This window comes from Paroedura picta, chromosome 14, assembly GCF_049243985.1.
Source record: "Paroedura picta isolate Pp20150507F chromosome 14, Ppicta_v3.0, whole genome shotgun sequence".
NCBI lineage: Eukaryota > Metazoa > Chordata > Lepidosauria > Squamata > Gekkonidae > Paroedura > Paroedura picta.
Window position 1 is genome coordinate 9,234,663 of NC_135382.1, and position 18,216 is coordinate 9,252,878.

Below are 18,216 nucleotides of genomic sequence, written 5' to 3' on the forward strand. Positions count from 1 at the left end.
AAACAAGGGGTTGAACTAGATGGCCTGTAGGGCCCCTTCCAACTCTATGATTCTATGTCTGGAGAAACTGGAACTAGTTAGGCAAAATGTCCATGGAATGTCCAGGCAGAAAAAGGACCCAGGGAGCCTGGCAGTTGATGAAGGAAGAGCAGGCAATGACATGTGAACCTGACAGGGAGGCAAAAGTCCATGAGCAAAGGCACACAACAGGCAGATGGGCTAGGAGAAGAAATGTCAGTTCAGGAGAGTTATTTGACAGTGGTAGAAAAGTGTGCTAGGCAAACCGAGTGGTTCAAGACAAAGAAACTGGAATCATAGAATTGGAGGGACCTCATGGGTCATCTAGTCCAACCCCCTGCACTATGCAGGACACTCACAACCCTATTGCTCATCCACTGTAACCTGCCACCCCCCTTAAGCCTTCACTGAATGATAAAAGGACCAGGAGTCAAAAAGCAGACAGCAGGCTAAAAATCAGTGACCTGAGCAAAAAAGTAGACAGAGGCATAAGGAATAGAAGGGTCACATGGACAAGGTAAGAGGCAAGGACAAAGCAACAGAAAAGGCTGGGGGGTGGGAGAAGGCAAGGAATGGGCAGGTTTTGGAGACTGGAAGACCATAAGCCAACTGAAGCCCGAGCAGGTTTTGGGTTTGGTAGGGGGGGAAGAAACACATTTCAAATATTCACACTAAGCAGCCAAACAATTTATTGCAGAACTCTGGATTTATACACATTTCAGGACGCCTTACAAAACAGAAGCAGCTGGCCCACACGTAGGCCCATTTCAATGGCTGTTCCTAAAAAAGTGCCTTAAACTTCAGGATTCTGCCATTTGGCAAGGGCATGGGGTGGCCAATGTCAGAATTAATTTTAAGGTAAAACTGTTCATTCTTCCACATCTCATGGGAATGGGGGAAATGAAACCCTTTCCTCTAATATGAAAGTTCAGAGTAAGCTACTTACTGAGAGAAAGGAAAGCCTGTTAAGATTAGAGGCCAAGGACTATCTGAGTTGGGAACCAGACTTGGAAACGTAGGGACCCTCCTCGGAACACCTCCCCACCATTCTCCCTGCCTCCCAAACTGATGATGATTAATAACAATAATAATTTTTATTTTAACCTACCTTTCCAAAACACTCAACAGTAAAATCCACATACATCGGAAGCCAGTCTGGAAGGGGTTAAGTGCTGAAGTTTCTTCCAAGAATCCCTGTCCTGCCACCCCCTGCCCAATCACTGTGCCCAGAAACGCTATATGCGACACTGGGTAGTAACTGGCCAGGTTGGTGGGATCCACCTCTTAAAGAGCTCACCAGCACCACTACTAACTGTGGTTAATAATAAAGAGATACCTTTTGCACCAAAGAGTCTGCTTATTGGAAACTCAGCAGGACATAACACCAGGGTCCCTCTAAAACTGACTTCTAGCTGCCAGGGAAGGAATCCATGTTGCTGAGGCTGGCTCCTGACTTTTTTTTAGCCCCAATTAATAGAGCACCAGAGCCTCTTGTGGCGCAGAGTGGTAAGGCAGCTGTCTGAAAGCTTTGCCCATAAGGCTGGGAGTTCGATCCCAGCAGCCGGCTCAAGGTTGACTCAGCCTTCCATCCTTCCGAGGTCGGTAAAATGAGTACCCAGCTTGCTGGGGGGTAAACGGTCATGACTGGGGAAGGCACTGGCAAACCACCCCGTATTGAGTCTACCATGAAAACGCTAGAGGGCGTCACCCCAAGGGTCAGACATGACTCGGTGCTTGCACAGGGGATACCTTTACCTTTTTAATAGAGCACCAGCATTCTGTCTGCACAAGCTCTCTTCAAATTATCTGAGCTCACAGATTATCGCCCCCTTTCTTATACTGCTCCCAGTTCCACCTTCAGTCTAGCTCATGGCCTGGCATTTCCAAAACAGCATCCTCCAGCTGATTTCACAGTGGTCTGTTTCATCATTTCGTGACAGAAATGACCAGAGGATTTATTAAACCACAAACAGAAACCCACAGGATATAGCTCATGGGTTTATGACTTTGCCAAACCAGACAAGTCACATCTGACTAGTGTATAGATACTTATTTTCTTTCATGGAAATCAGATTAGGCTGGACTTCTCTGGCTTCTCAATGTACCGAAAGATCAAAGCAGACACAATGGCAGCAGAGCAGGTCCATCACCAAACCCCTATAAAGCAGGGAGAGAAATGAAGGGCTGCTGGGCATCTCTTGCCTATACTTTGCCTCCTGAAACTGGTTTTTCTTAGCTGTTTTTCTCTGGGCAGGACTTATCTGCTTGTGGAGAAAAATAATTCTTTAAGAAAAACAGTTTTGGGTAGGAGGGCAATTTAGCTCCCTCCAGGTGCTTGTGCTGCACTTAAACTTACCTCCCCCCATCTGTGCTTTATGGAGAAGGGGGCAGGATCCAAACTGAATCCTGCCACTATTTCATCTGGTTGCCGTAAAGCCTTAGTGCAAATAAAGCAGCCAGGGAAAGTTACCTACTTGCCTGAATTCTGTACCATCCCAATGTTTCTACTCCCTCCCTTGAGCTGCAGGTGCAAGGTAAACAATTGTATGAAAGGTTTCCGGAAATAATTTTGCTGAGGGAAGTATGCATGTAACTGAAACTGTCTGAATCCATCTTTTATCACCTTTGGAAGGGTTTGGGTTACTTTCTTGCAGGAAAGCCCAGCAGACTGCGAAAGAACAGCTGTTTACTGCAGCCCAGAGGGACTGTTGCACAGAGACCAGACGGCCCCTACCTTCATCGCCTTCTTCATAAAGCGTGCGTTGTCTTTCTCTATGTCATGCCACGAACGGATGGGAGTTTTCAGCTCATCTCCTACCACCATGCCTGGCCCTTGAGTTGGTGGACCTCCCGTAAACAGCATTATTCTGGCCCCAGTATTTGGAAATGTTCCCTGGTGCAGAGGAGAAGGGGGGGGGGGAGCAGAAATGGAAAATTAAGCCCTGATAAGCACTAGGACAGACAAACATCCACATTTATGGATAAATTCTATTTCCTGGTTCTGGTACTTCATTAGGAAATGAGGGTCTAACACACCTTGGTCCAGTTGTGTATGTGTGTGCACACACAGAGCACCTCTCTCACACAAAGGGTGACTAAGAACTGCTATTTGCTCAACACTCGCCCATCAGATTCTCATCTATGATAATGAGCAAAGTGTGATCAGCAGAAAAAGGGTTTCAGAATGACTCACAATTACTTTAAAAGTAGTACTGAAATATCTCAGCCCCCAAACAATTCATGTTCAGAGGGTTCTGCACAATACACAAAATATGTTTTGACCAGACGTGTGTATTGTAGAACCTCTTTCTCTCAGCTACACTTAGACAAAGTAGTTAACTGCCACCACAATGAAATATGGCCACATTCAGAACTCATGACAAACAGAAGGGTGTCTCTGGTGGGCTTGAACGGCTTGTTGCCATGTTCACCCACACACTCTTCCTTCCTTTTCTTCTGCACAGAGCACAACTGAAGGTTTCTGGGTCTGGGAAGCCTAGAACTCTGAATGGCTGAATGGGAAGTGAATGGAAAGCCCCATAAACTGGGGCTTTAAACAGGGACCGAAGTTTAGACTCCCTGTCGGGGAGGTAGACCCACCTCTAGTGAGCCTAGGCATGTAATTCCAGATGCCGCAGCAAATCAGTGTTTGGCCCAGGGCTTCCCAGAAGAGGAGGCCTTCAAGAGACCTCCTCATGCAAGAGAAGAAGGGAAGGGATGCTACAAGGACGGGTGCATGCTGTGTTGGTGTCTGAACATAACACATCATCAGCAACAAAGATACCTCCAATAACCCGACAGCAATTGACAAAGCAACTCCAGTGGATCGCAGGGGTCTCTTTCCCTGAGTGACCGGCCATGGGTCCCTTTGCAGTTCTCCTAGGAGATCGGTCAAGTTCATGTCAATCTTGTGAACAGGCTGAAGAAATCTGAAGGAATTCAAAACAACAGTATAGAAATTAGCTTCCTAACCTTCCTAACTTGATGTGTAAAATCCTGAGGTTGCTCACCTTGCTTGGTGATATCCATACAGGAAACTGCCTATAGCTGCATGCAAGCAGGGCAGCAGGAGCCTAGTAGAAAAAGTGCGCCCTGCAAACCAACGTACCTGCTGGAGACAAGAGGCTGCTCATGAGGCTGAAAAGGTCTCCCTTGTGGAACATGCGCAGCAGGCCTCGCGAGACCCAGCATATCCTGGCAAGCAAGACAGACATCCACGTTGAGAAAGCCCAGGGGGAAAAGGCACTTTCAAAATAATTCTGGAGGGAGACCAATAACTGGAAGGCAATGCCAAAAGGGGGGGAAATACCTGTATTTGCTTCGCTGTGAGATCCTTTGTGCCTCTGAACACATAGCTTTTGGAGATGCCTTCACAACTGAGCTCATGAACCTGGACCATCCGGCCAAATGTGATCAACCCTACCAGGGCATCTGGAGGCAGCAGACTCAGGGACATCTGCAGGGACTCCTTCAAGGCCTGCAAGTCCTCCTCTTCCAAACACGTGTCCACAACATAAAGGAAGATCAGTGGAGTATGAGGTCCACGCTTGGAAGAGAAGCAGGGGAGAAAAATATTTACCGTATGAAAGCAAGCACAACAGAAGACCTTCATTTTCTCTCTGGCCTGGGCTGGTTCATGGCAAGCATGAATGCAGGTCCTCGTCATCCTCACATGCTCCCTGATCCGACACCCCTCAAGCATATCTTGAAAGCCTCCTGCTTTAGGGAGCCTTGAAGCGACCTCCAATTTGCTGCAACATCTGATTGGAGGCATCTAGACAAACTGGTGCTTGTTTCCTCCACCCAAACAGGAATTACAAAAGAATGAAATCCAAGTTTGCCAGATTAAAAGCTGCTGCTCTTAACCACTACACCAAGCAGGCTTCAATCCAGCTCTTCACAAACTAGGGCACATTTTACCACACTCTATAAATGAAGGAAAGAGAAAGAGGGAGAGAAGAGGTAAGGAACTATGCCTGTGGAGAACAGAGGCTGCGTAAGGTGCCTAAATGTGGCCTAGATCACCAAGCATATTATGTTGAGAATCATAGCACAGTGATTCTAAAAGAAATATATCCATGGTGATTTTAACATATGTTATAGAAAAGGTTACCTGGACTATGTACTCAATTGTGGAAAACTGGGGCATAAGTTCTGCAGGCTGATTTGTTTCAGATATGCCTGCATATGCTGGAGGGAACTGTAAAAAACATACCAAGGATTAGGACACAGGCTGGAAAACTGTCAACATTTCTTTATAAATGCAATGCTGGCAAATGGCGCTGATTTAGTAAGATGTAGGGATAAGTTTCACTCTACTAAAACAGTGCCTAACTAAAACTTAACAATCAAATGTACATACTTGTGATTTGAACTGAAAGTCGTATTATCAGGTCAGCAAGAACACTCATAGCTCAAATGTTGCACATGCAGGATCAGTTGGGACAGTACAGGGAACTCTGATCTGTCATGATGCCTCGAGGATGCTTCCTAACAGCACAAAACAGGGTGTGAAGCAGGCTAGTTTATGCCAACTCCAGTTTGGCAAGATGTCTGAATGGGCACACCACAGTGGCTATTATCACCCTGCATCCAGAGGTCATACAGATGGGCAGTGCTGAGCAGAAAGGAAAAAACCCACAGACAACTTTACACCACTGTTATGCCTGTTGTATATTTAGAAGCTGAAACCACAGGCAGCTCATAGTGTGGCATAAGGACTGATCAGGAAAAAAAGCATTTTGTGGTGTCCTTAGCGCCATCACGGTCATGAAAGGCATGGCAATGAAAACTCAAACATCTTCGGATTACTAGATGTGAAACTAATTTAACGAAGAGGGGAAGACCACGTTGGCATATCAAAAAGCAACTGCACAGTCTCTTCAGAACCAAAAGGGAAAAAAAACATAAAAACAGTTCTACCTTCCATATATTTTTCACACCCACCTGGTTTCTCTGAAAGCAGAAGTTACAGGCCCAAAGTTTGGCTCGATAATCAACTTGACTATAAGAAAGGGAAATATACATTTGTAAGCAGCTAAGATGCAATTTGTTAATGTCAAAGGCTGCATTATTAGGAAAGAAGCTGGACTGCTCTGTTATCCTCCCAAAATGACAGGCATTAAAGATTAGAGAGAGATTTTTAAGGGGAGGTAACAGCATGAACAAACTGCTTGATATTATAACAGAAATGTACTACTATTGCTTCATAAAGTTCCATTTTAATTGTCCTAACAGCAGGACACATTTACTCCTAGTTAGGCCAGGGAAGTCATCTTGAAACCACTGTGGAAGCCCAGCTGTTAGGTCACAAGGCCCTAATAGCCACTGTATTTTTGCAGTGGCACATTTTCCCCCCCATTGCACAGGCAGGTACCGCCATCTCCCTCTGCCAAAATTTTCCCTTACCTGGTTTCCCTTCCTCCATCACTCTCACATCTGCCAGATGGCTTTAATATTCTGCATGCAGATTTAACACAGAGTTGCCCCCCTACACCTTCAGCTTCTCCTCTTCTTAACACATAACACTGAGGTTATACTTTCTTGTCACGTGTTTGAGGCTCAAAGTTACAGTTACAGACTGGCTGGCTCTTAAAGGTGGATCAAAGATCCAGATGGCAAGAAAACATCTGGGCTAGGACATGTTTCTTGACATCAACAAGGAACATCATTTTAATTGGATTCTAGTTAATATAAGGAATAAGGCTTCTTTGAACCACTGGAATCAGATGCTCTTTCCAGTTCTACTGTCAGCATTTTTCTTACATTTCCTGACCCTAGATCAGGGGTAGTCAAACTGCGGCCCTCCAGATGTCCATGGACTACAATTCCCAGAAGCCCCTGCCAGCATTCGCTGGCAGGGGCTTCTGGGAATTGTAGTCCATGGACATCTGGAGGGCCGCAGTTTGACTACCCCTGCCCTAGATAATACCCAGATGAGTCCACTCACACTACACAAATAGTACTTTTGTGACCTGAAGAGCAACCTCAAGCAACTCTACTCAAACCTGTTTAATGAGGCTTACTCTCAGAAAGCTGTTGTTGGCCTTGCACTGACAAGGATCCAGTGCAGATATACAATTAATACCTGCAAGTGCAACACAAGATTGCCTTCCCCATTTTCCCCTCTCCTGCATGAATCATCTCCCAACCTCCTCTATCATAAATGACTTGGGAGCAAGTTGCTCCAAATGAGTTTAAGAAAGCTAGCCCAGGTTCCTCTGAAAAGCATGGCAAATATCAATTGACCCATCAAGCTGTGAGGCTTAAAGGGATGGCAGCCATTTTAGCAATCCACAGCACCTGTCCTGTTGTACAGTCCCTTTTGCTTTCCCCTGCATCTAAGCAGGGAGAAAGTGGAACAGACTGGCTGACTCATTTTGTGGCTTCATTTTGTTAGGCCCATCCCTAACAAGGAGACCTAAGAAAAACGTGACTTTCTGGCATCACAGATTTTGATTAAAGAAAACCTTTAATAGAATAACCAATAATGCAATTACTAAGTAGACTGAAAAATACAGGATACAGGAATGGCATAATAAATAAAAATCAGCTATAATCATGTTAAAAGGGTGATTGCTCTCTTAGTCTTCAGGGGTTGCTAATCCTATACACTAAGCTCTCTGCCCTCTGAGACAAGGCCTTTTGAAAACAAACCTACATGGTTGTCAGATTTATGAGCTTGTGTCCTTCTCAGTGAGTAACTCCAATGTGCCATAACATCTGAAGTATCTTTTCTTGTGGTTAAGAATCCCTCTGACCTATTTGCGACATTTGAAAGCAGGCAGCAAGAGCGCTGCAATCCCTGCCACTATTTCCCTTTGATTTTGCAGTCAACTAGAGCACTTTCCCAAAAAACGATAGAGTCAAACCCTTGATGCTAATAAGGGTTTGATTAGATTGCAGTATTTAGTTCTGCACAAAGCCCAACATAACTGAAAATGGCAAGTGGCAAGAGAGCCGATTTGGGCTTCTTCCCACCCTCCCTGTCCATATTACCTTGACATTGTATTTGCAGCAATTAAGTTTGGAACTTTCTGGATTCTAGTAAGAGCCAAGAAGCCACAGAATCAAATGTGTAACACGCCTCATCTAATGCTTTATCATGTGAACAGAAGTTTAAGAATACAAAATGCCTTTCAATTCTGATTCCCACAACAGCTTTGTGTGATACTGTGAGTTGACCAAGGCCAGCCACTCTGTTCCATGGCTCAGCTCACTTCGGCATTTGGAGTAACACAATGGCACAGATCTCAAGTGACGAATATTAAAAACTGTCTCAATTCTAGATTTTGATCCTTCTGCTACCCATTGTATGGCTTACTGGCTTGACCTAAGCAAGACTCTAGTGACACCTTAATGACTAACTAGTTAATGAACTAGGGCTCCCCACAAACAAAGGAGAATAGGGAAACTAACGTACTGAGAATACTTCAAGGAACGAGCTACAGCAAATAAAATTTGCATCAAATAAAATGTATTTATCCTATAGTGCAGTGGTCCCCAACCTGCGGGCCGCGGCCTGCCGCCGGGCCGCGGCTCCCTCTCCCCGCCCCCCCCGCAGTAAAAAACTTCCCAGGCCGCAAGCTTGCAGCCCGGGAAGCTTCTTACTGCGGGAGGGCGGGGAGAGGGAATCAGGGCCGGGTTGCGCCCGTGCGGCCCGATCCGCAGGCGCGGCTCGATCCGCGGGCGCGGCTCGCGGGCGCGGCTCGATGTGTGGGCGCGGCCCACAGGCGCGGCCCGAAGCGTGGGCGTGGCCCGATGCCCTGCCGGTCCCCAGCCTAATAAAGGTTGGGGACCACTGCTATAGTGAACACAGCAATATAATTAAAAACATAGGATCTGAATATGAGGCCGCATTAAGGGTCATCAGGAAGCTGTTATCATTTCCTATACAAGTTGATTAATAAAATGACCAACAAAAGACCATACATGTTTCAGCCTCAAAAGCCTCCCCCAGTGGTCAATATACAACATAGTTTTTAGAAATACATCCTGACAGCTTCTTCTTGATAACCATTAATGTAGGTTGATATTCAGGCACTATGTTTTTTTAAAATATATTATTTGTACAATTTGAATAAATATATTTCTTTTGATACCCATTTTATTTGCTGCAGCTTGAGAAGTGATATGACAGCCATCTTCAGGTACTTGAATGGCTGTAACAGAGGATGGAGTGGAGTTATTGTCTGTTGCCCCCGAGGGTTGGACCAGAACCAATGGGTTGAAATTAATTCAAATGAATTTTCTACTGAACATCCAGAAGAAATTCCTGACCAGGCTTTCTCGGGAGGTGGTGGGTCTTTGGAGGTTTTTAAGCTGAGGCTGGACAGCCATCAGAGAGAAATGCTGAGTAGTGGGCAGAAGGGATTGTGTTGGCCCCTGGCTCCTGTGGCCCTTTCTTGCATGCCCAGGAGAATTCTGATTGCCCCTTCGGGGTCGGGAAGAGAATTTTTTCCAAGGCAGAGTTGCCAGTGATTCTGGTTTGGGGAGGTCGGGAATCATCGGGGCATGGAATTGGGGTCACTCTGGTGGGCAGTTGTAAATTTTCTGCAATCTGCGAAGGGTTGTACTAGATGACCCTGAAGGTCCCTTCCAACTCTATGATTCTTGACTCTTTAAGCACTCCCTTCTTCAGATGGACCCTAGTCCACAAATGTTAATGCAGGGAGAGGACAGTGTTAGCCTTTAAGGTGCCACAAGACAGCTGCTTAGTTTTGTTGCAAAACACTGACTCAGACTTCCCTCTGCAACCCCCTCAATTATTTCTCCAAACATTTTCTTTTCCTCTTGCTTTGGACATTCTGGCTTTACAAGCAGGGTATTCTTCAGCATTCACATATTACACAGGATATCTGGAGGAAGGTATATTATTATTATTATTATTATTATTAATAATAATAATGGAGAATTTAATTTTATTTACAACATTTGTGTGGTGCTTACAAGATTATTGGGGCATAGAGTTAAGTAAGTATGCTTTAATCAACAAACCCTAATTAAGCATCTTCTTTGTTTGCCAGTAAATTCTGGAGCACTCAGATCCACACACCAGTCACCAACAAAACCAGCCCCTTCCAAAACTAAAGCACCCTGCAATGCTCTCCCTTCTCTTCTACAAAACAGGCAATTACAGAGGCTCATACCAAAGTGGATTAAGAACAGTTTTGCAAGTGGGCCTGCTGCAGAGCACCGGCTCATACTGGACGGGCGGAAGGTCTAAGCGTTCCTTCAGAGGTGTCAGCAGACAGGCCAATGGGACAACCATTCTTGTGGCCTCCAGTCTGCTGGAGGGCCAGACGTTCCAGCTGAAACGCACTCCATCCCGCTCTTCATTTTGCTGAATAAACTCCAGGTAAGTCGCCATAGAAGCGCAGTGTTTCTGCAGGGGGAAGACAACAAATGTGCTCATGAGTATGAGTTCTGAGAGAATCAAGACACGGACCCACAACAGCCACTCTAGTTCATTTCCCATCTATAGCACAGAGAACTAACCAATGCACAAAATTCAAGCAGAGGCATTGGGAGGCTTCAGTTCTATATAGTGATGTATACAGCTCACCTGTAGGCTAGAAGAAAAAGTTGTTTTTATACTGCTTTTTCCTACCAGAAGGAGTCTCATAGTAGCTTACCTTCGCCTTTCCTTTCCTCTCCCCACAACAGATACCTTATGAGGTAGGTGAGGCTGAGAGAGTCCAGATATTACTGCTCGGTCAGAACAGTTTTATTAGTGCTGTGGCGAGCCCAAAGTCACCAAGGTGGCTGCATGTAGGGGAGGAGCGGGGAATCAAACCTGGCTCACCAGATTAGAAGCCCTTGCTCCTAAGCACTACACCAAGCTGGCTAAAAGGATCCGCCCCAAGCACTACCCTGATAGGAGTTGCCTACAAATCACACGTAAGCCCCTCACATACACAGCTGAAATCAGAACAAGTTTTCAAACACACAGCAGTTTAGGGCTTGGCTCTCTTTTTTCAGTTTCTAAAATTAAACCCAAAACAATGAGCTCCATTTTAGCATCTCATCTGCAGTACCTCATTTTTCACAATGCTTGAGAGGAAAGGGGCAAGAGCCCATGTAGGGACTTGCCCTGTATTTAGCAACTGGAAGTCTGAAGGCAAAGTTTAAAAATATATTAGCTAGTGATTTACATATTAAGTTTCCTTCTCAGGGAACTCTTAAAATTACAACAGCATATACATCAGTGGGATCTTGAACCTTCAGAGCAATTCCAGAGTCAAATCCAGCCCACAAGACCCCTGAATCTCATCTCTACCAGCCCGATCCAATTTTGGTTAAAGTGACATTATTCTGCCCAAGATTTCCTTTCTAAGAGAAATACGTGTAGGGACCTCTAACTATAAATAAAACATATTTTCCCAGTGCACCTCCCCCCTCCCCCGCTTTCCTGGACTCTTTATGGTATGGCTTAGGGTTCCCAGCATCCTGGTAGGGTCCGGAAATTTCTTGGAAACTACATGTGGTTTCTGGACTGCAGAGATCAGTTCCCACAGAGGAAATGGCTGCTTCAGAGGGTGAACACTCTAGTCCCGTCCTGCCCACCCCCCCATCCTGCTACCACTGCCCCAGATTTCCAAGGATTTCCAAAGCTGGAGCTGGCAACTTTATCAGCAATTTTATTCTTGTAGTTTCCCAGGTTTATAATCCTGGAAGACTTCAATGTCCATGTGGATTCACCACCCCCTGGGACTTGGCTCGGGTCTGGTGTTGGTCATGGCTGACCACACCCTTGATCTGATCTTTGGTGCGGGTGCAGAGGCGAGTAACCTTGCCCCATGATGCTCTGAAGGCCCAGTTGTGGGCACCACCCCCTTCCCATTTGGGTGACAGGCGTATTTTAGCCCAGTGGTCCCCAACCTTTTTGAGGCTGGGGACCGGCAGGGCAACTGCCCGCCCATGCAAGCCGCGCATTCACCACGCGTGGCCGAAACTGCGCATGCGCGACTTTGGCACCACATGGTGCATGTGCACATGCGCGGCCCGGCCACGCACGCGCAATGCGCGGCCCGGCCCTGATTCCCTCTCCCCCCCTCCCGCAGTAAGACGCTTCCCAGGCCGCAAGCTTCCAGCCCGGGAAGTTTTTTACTGGGGGGGGGGCGGGGAGAGGGAGCCATGGCCCGGCACTGGGCCGCAGCCTGCAGGTTGGGGACCATTGTTTTAGCCCATCCACAAGGACTTATGAAATCTGAGAGATTCCTGAATGCTCTGGGGCAGTGATCCCCAACCCCCAATCCGAGGACTGGTACTGGTCCGTGAATCAACCAGGCTGTGGATCCTCCTTGTCCTCCTCCCCGGCTGCTGCCTAGGGGGCTACCCTGCCACTGGCTCACCTTCGGTGCTCTCCAGCAGCCGCCATGGCTGGGGCTCCCCCTCGGCATGGTACTGGGCAGCTGCTAAGCAGCACCCCCCCAGCAGGCGGTGGGAAGTCAGGGGCACTGGCAGGAAAGCAAGTGGAGCAGGGGCTCAGGTGGCGGTGGCGACGTCCTTCGGCAAAAGATTACCCCCCCCCCCGGACCTCAGTAAGATTGTCAAGTGTTGACCGGTCCCCAGTGATAAAAAGGTTGGGGACCACTGTTCTGGCGGATCCTATGGTTTCCAAACCTTTGCCAGAGCAATTCTGGTTGCAGTTGTAACATTAAAAAAAACACCTTGCACCTGTTGATAAATATTATCTGGCAATACACTTAACATATATTCAGAATGCATAGGAAATGTAATATTCAACATTGATTCAAATATGAATCATAATCCAAAATTTCCTTACCTTTTCACATCTCCACCACATATGATAAAAAGATCCAACACTTTCTTTGCATCTCCAGCACTTAGGATCATATTCTTTAGACATTCTGCTAATAACCTTAGGCATAATATAAATATACCATCTATATTATACCAATTTTCTCTCAACATCTGATCGTTGATTCCTCCTTATCTATGGAAGTTCAGATCATAAAGGTAGCCCAAGCGCATTATACCATCTGAGCCAAGCTAGGCTACTAGGGCCCTACCTGTCCCCAGAACACTTAGCTACAGTGATCCATAAAATTGTCACTTCCAGATTAGACTTTTGTAACTCATTCTATGCGGGCCTTCCCTTGCAACTGGTGCAAAATGCAGCTGCTAGGGTCTTCACGAGATCACCTTGGAGGGCCCATGTCCAGCCTATGCTGAGGCAGCAGGATTGGTAACCAATTGGCTTCCAGATCAGGTTCAAGGTTTTGGTTCTTACCTTCAAAGTCATTGCAGCCTGGATCCCACATATCTGAGAGACTACTTGTCTCCTTATGCCCCCTCGCAGGGCTCTTCATTTTGTGAGAATGATTCTGCTGGTTGTCCCCTGATCCCAGGAGGCACACCTGGCCGTGACCACGGCAAGGTCCTATTTAGTCCTGGCCCCAACCTGGTGGAATGAGCTCTCAAAGAGCTGAGGACCCTCACAGAGCTGTCAACGTTCTGCAGGGCCTGCAAGAGGGAGCTCTTCCACCAGGTGTTTGGGTGACAGGCCCCATAGGCTGGACATCGCCTGTAGTCCCGTTCCCCCCCCCCCACTCCCTGGGGCAGTGGTGGCTGTTGTAGGGCATGGATGGGTGGGAGACGGAAAGTCTGCAGATTGGTCTTTTGCCGCCAATATTGGATTGTTTTTTATGTATTATGTATTGTAAACCACAAGCCAGCTGGGCCCGGGAGTGGCGATTAATAAATGTTAATATAAATAAATAAAAAATTTAAAAACAGGAATTACTGGGAAAGGGAATGGCAAACCACCCCGTATTGAGTCTGCCAAGAAAACGCTAGAGGGCGTCACCCCAAGGGTCAGACATGACTCGGTGCTTGCACAGGGAATAACTTTACCTTTATATTTATTAGATTTTTAGACTGCTCTCCCAGCAAACCAGTTCAGGATGGTGTAGAAATTTGTATATAAAATACAATAATTAAATCGAATTTAAGTTTAAAGTTAAAGGGGGTTGGATTAGATGACCCATGAGGTCCCTTCCAACTCTATTATTCTATGATAATCTTAAATGGATAACAGGTTAAAAATTGGCAGCTACAGTTCCTCCACAGAACATTTATTGAGATTTTATCCCAAAAGTCAGGCTGGTCTGGGAATAAAGAGGTAAATGGGTAGATGGACGGATGGGAGGCCATAAATAGCTACATAGATAGATGTTAACTTTGGCCCCAACCAAAAGCCTGGTGGAAGCGTGCCATCTTGCAAGACCTGCAGAATTGTGTCAGCCCCGGGAGTTGTACAGGGAGACTGGGTTTAATATCACAACTACTCTTCTGAATCCAGCCAAAGATTCTCTTTTCAAAAGCCAGCCAGATGCCTCTAAGAATCTTACAAGCAGGGCACCTGCCTTCCCTGCTGTCTGTCCTCTCCACTTCTGGTATTACAAGTTACACTTCCACTGACCAAAAGTCCTATATTTCAGTCTTATATTTCCAGACCCCCCCTTCAAGGATCGCTGCCTTGTTGTGGCAAGGGGGCTTGCGTAGTTCAGTGAAGCTATGAGCTATACCGTGCAGGGCCACCCAAGACGGACAGGTCATAGCTGAGAGCTCTGACAAAAGGTGATCCACTGGAGAAGGAAATGGCAAACCACTCCAGTATCTTTGCCATGAAAACTCTATGGACAGTTCCAATAGGCATAACGATATGACGCCGGAAGATGAGCCCCTCAGGTCGGAAGGTGTCCAATATGCTACTGGGGATGAGCAGACGGCTAGTACGAGTAGCGCCAGAATGAATGAAGCGGCTGGGCCAAAGCCGAAAGGACGCTCAGTTGTGGAAGTAACTGGTGGCGAAAAGACAGTCCGATGCTGTAAAGATTTTTATTCCATAGGAACCTGGAACGTCAGATCCATGAATCAAGGCAAGCTGGATGTGGTCAAACAAGAAATGACAAGACTGAACATCGACATTTTAGGAATCAGTGAACTAAAATGGACAGGAATGGGTGAATTTAATTCAGATGACCATCAGGTATACTACTGTGGACAAGAATCTCGCAGAAGAAATGGAGTAGCCTTCATAATCAATAAGAGAGTAGGAAAAGCAGTCTTGGGATACAATCCCCAAAATGACAGAATGATCTCAGTTCGAATCCAAGGCAAACCATTCAACATCACAGTGATCCAGGTCTATGCCCCAACCACTGCTGCTGAAGAGGATGAAGTTGATCAGTTCTATGAAGCCCTACAACACCTTATAGAAGCAACGCCAAAAAATGATGTGCTTATCATCATGGGGGATTGGAATGCTAAAGTAGGAAGCCAAAAGATAACCGGGATAACAGGCAAGTTTGGCCTTGGAGTACAAAATGAAGCAGGGCACAGGCTGGTAGAATTTTGTCAAGAGAATACAATGGTCATAGCAAACACTCTTTTCCAACAACCCAAGAGACGACTCTACACATGGACATCACCAGACGGTCAACACAGAAATCAGATTGACTATGTGCTCTGCAGCCAAAGATGGAAAAGTTCTATCCAGTCAATAAAAACAAGACCAGGAGCTGATTGTGGTTCAGATCATGAGCTTCTTGTTGCAAAATTTAGGCTTAAATTGAAGAAAGTAGGGAAAAGCACTAGGCCACTCAGGTATGAACTAAATCATATCCCCGACGAATACACAGTAGAGGTGACAAATAGATTTAAGGAATTAGATCTGATAGACAGAGTGCCTGAAGAACTATGGACGGAGGTTCGCAACATTGTACAAGAGGTAGCAACTAAAACCATCCCAAAGAAAAAGAAATGCAAGAAATCAAAATGGCTGTCTGAGGAAGCTTTACAAATAGCTAAGGAGAGAAGGGAAGTGAAAGGCAAGGGAGAAAGAGAAAGATACACCCAATTGAATGCAGAATTCCAGAGAAAAGCTAGAAGAGATAAGAATGCCTTCTTAAATGAACAGTGCAAACAAATAGAAGAAAACAATAGAATGGGGAGGATCTTTTCAAGAAAATTGGAGATATGAAGAGAACGTTTCATGCAAAGTTGGGTATGATAAGGGACCAAAATGGTAGGGACCTCACAGAAGCAGAAGAGATTAAACAAAGGTGGCAAAATTATACAGAAGAACTATACAAGAGCGAGCTTAACATCCCTGATGACCACAGTGGGGTAGTTACTGACCTGGAGCCAGACATCCTGGAATGTGAAGTCAAATGGGCCTTAGGAAGTCTGAGCAACAATAAAGCTAGTGGTGGTGACAGCATTCCAGTTGAACTATTCAAAATTTTAAAGGACGATGCAGTAAAAGTGCTACACTCAATATGCCAGCAAATTTGGAAAACTCAACAATGGCCACAGGATTGGAAAAGGTCAGTTTACATTCCGATCCCAAAGAAGGGCAATGCCAAAGAATGTTCAAACTACCGCACCATTGCACTAATTTCTCATGCTAGCAAAGTTATGCTCAAAATCCTACAAGCTAGGCTCCAGCAGTATGTAGACCGAGAACTTCCAGAAGTACAGGCAGGATTTCGAAGAGGCAGAGGAACTACAGATCAAATTGCCAACATACGCTGGATCATGGAGAAAGCTAGGGAGTACCAGAAGAACGTCTACTTCTGCTTCATCGACTATGCTAAAGCCTTTGATTGTGTGGAGCACAACAAATTGTGGCAAGTTCTTAAAGAGATGGGAATACCAGAGCATCTTATTTGTCTCTTGAGAAATTTATATGCAGGTCAAGAAGCAACAGTGAGAACTGAACATGGAATCACTGACTGGTTCAAAATTGAGAAAGGAGTTCGGCAAGGCTGTATACTGTCGCCTTGCCTATTTAACTTGTATGCGGAGCACATCATGAGAAATGCGGGATTAGAGGAGTCACAAATTGGGATCAAGATTGCAGGGAGAAATATCAACAACCTCAGATATGCAGATGATACCACTCTAATGGCAGAAAGTGAAGAGGAACTAAAGAGCCTGTTGATGCGGGTGAAGGAAGAGAGTGCAAAAGTTGGCTTGAAACTCAACATCAAGAAAACAAAGATCATGGCATCCGGCCCTCTCAATTCCTGGCAAATAGATGGGGAAGAAATGGAGATAGTGACAGATTTTATTTTCCTGGGCTCCAAGATCACTGCAGATGGGGACTGCAGCAAAGAAATTAAAAGACGCTTGCTCCTGGGGAGGAAAGCTATGGCAAATCTAGACACCATCCTAAAAAGCAGAGACATCATCTTGCCAACAAAAGTGCGTTTAGTCAAGGCTATGGTCTTCCCAGTTGCAATGTATGGCTGCGAAAGTTGGACCATAAGGAAGGCCGAGCGTCAAAGAATTGAGGCTTTTGAACTCTGGTGCTGGAGAAGACTCTTGCGAGTCCCTTGGACTGCAAGGCGAACAAACCGGTCAGTCCTAGAGGAGATCAGCCCTGACTGCTCTTTAGAAGGCCAGATCCTGAAGATGAAACTCAAATACTTTGGCCACCTCATGAGAGGGAAGGACTCCCTGGAGAAGAGCCTAATGCTGGGAGCGATCAAGGGCAAAAGAAGAAGGGGACGACAGAGAATGAGGTGGCTGGATGGAGTCAGTGAAGCAGTAGGTGCAAACTTAAATGGACTCCGGGGAATGGTAGAGGACAGGAAGGCCTGGAGGATCATTGTCCATGGGGTCGCGATGGGTCGGACACGACTTCGCACCTAACAACAACAACATTTCCAGACCATTGACAGACATCCTCCTCTATTAATCAGACCAATACTAGTTTTTTTAAAAAAAGACGTAGGCTAGAGATGTGCCAAGCAACACATCTTGTATCAGTGAATCACAAAAGCTATTTAAAGCAATGTGTAGCAAAGGAGGATTTCTCTGGGCCTGTCCTGAATGGCCAACAGACCGATTGTACTGGATGAGCAAGTTCTGCTATTAGGAAAATGGGAACGGGGAGGGGGAAAACAATTTCTCACAACACCATCCCCAAGGCCTAACATTTTTGTCCAGCTTAGTATATGGTTCATGCCCATTCTAATTTATAGTATGCCACTGGATCACTGCACAAAAGTAACTGAGCTCAAGTCTGTTGGCTTTATAATCTGAAGAGAAGAAAAATAGTTGGTTTTTAATGCATCACTTTTTACCACCCAATGGAGTCCCAAAGTCCCCACAGACACCCTATGATGTAGGTGGGGCTGAGAGAGTTCCAAGAGAACTGCACTA

At 45.9% G+C, this 18,216-nt stretch overlaps 1 protein-coding gene across 1 annotated transcript in view; it reads right to left on the reverse strand.

The window, feature by feature from the left end:
• Positions 1 to 18,216, reverse strand: part of SEC23B (SEC23 homolog B, COPII component) — a 35,115-nt gene that overhangs the window by 15,354 nt on the left and 1,545 nt on the right. Inside the window, exons 2-8 of the mRNA XM_077309732.1 lie at positions 10,167 to 10,402; positions 5,965 to 6,022; positions 5,132 to 5,218; positions 4,328 to 4,564; positions 4,127 to 4,212; positions 3,803 to 3,947; positions 2,753 to 2,911 (exon numbers count right to left, since the gene is read on the reverse strand). Coding sequence (XP_077165847.1) covers positions 2,753 to 2,911; positions 3,803 to 3,947; positions 4,127 to 4,212; positions 4,328 to 4,564; positions 5,132 to 5,218; positions 5,965 to 6,022; positions 10,167 to 10,387 — 993 coding nt within the window. The 5' untranslated portion in view covers positions 10,388 to 10,402. The remainder of the gene's footprint in view (positions 1 to 2,752; positions 2,912 to 3,802; positions 3,948 to 4,126; positions 4,213 to 4,327; positions 4,565 to 5,131; positions 5,219 to 5,964; positions 6,023 to 10,166; positions 10,403 to 18,216) is intronic.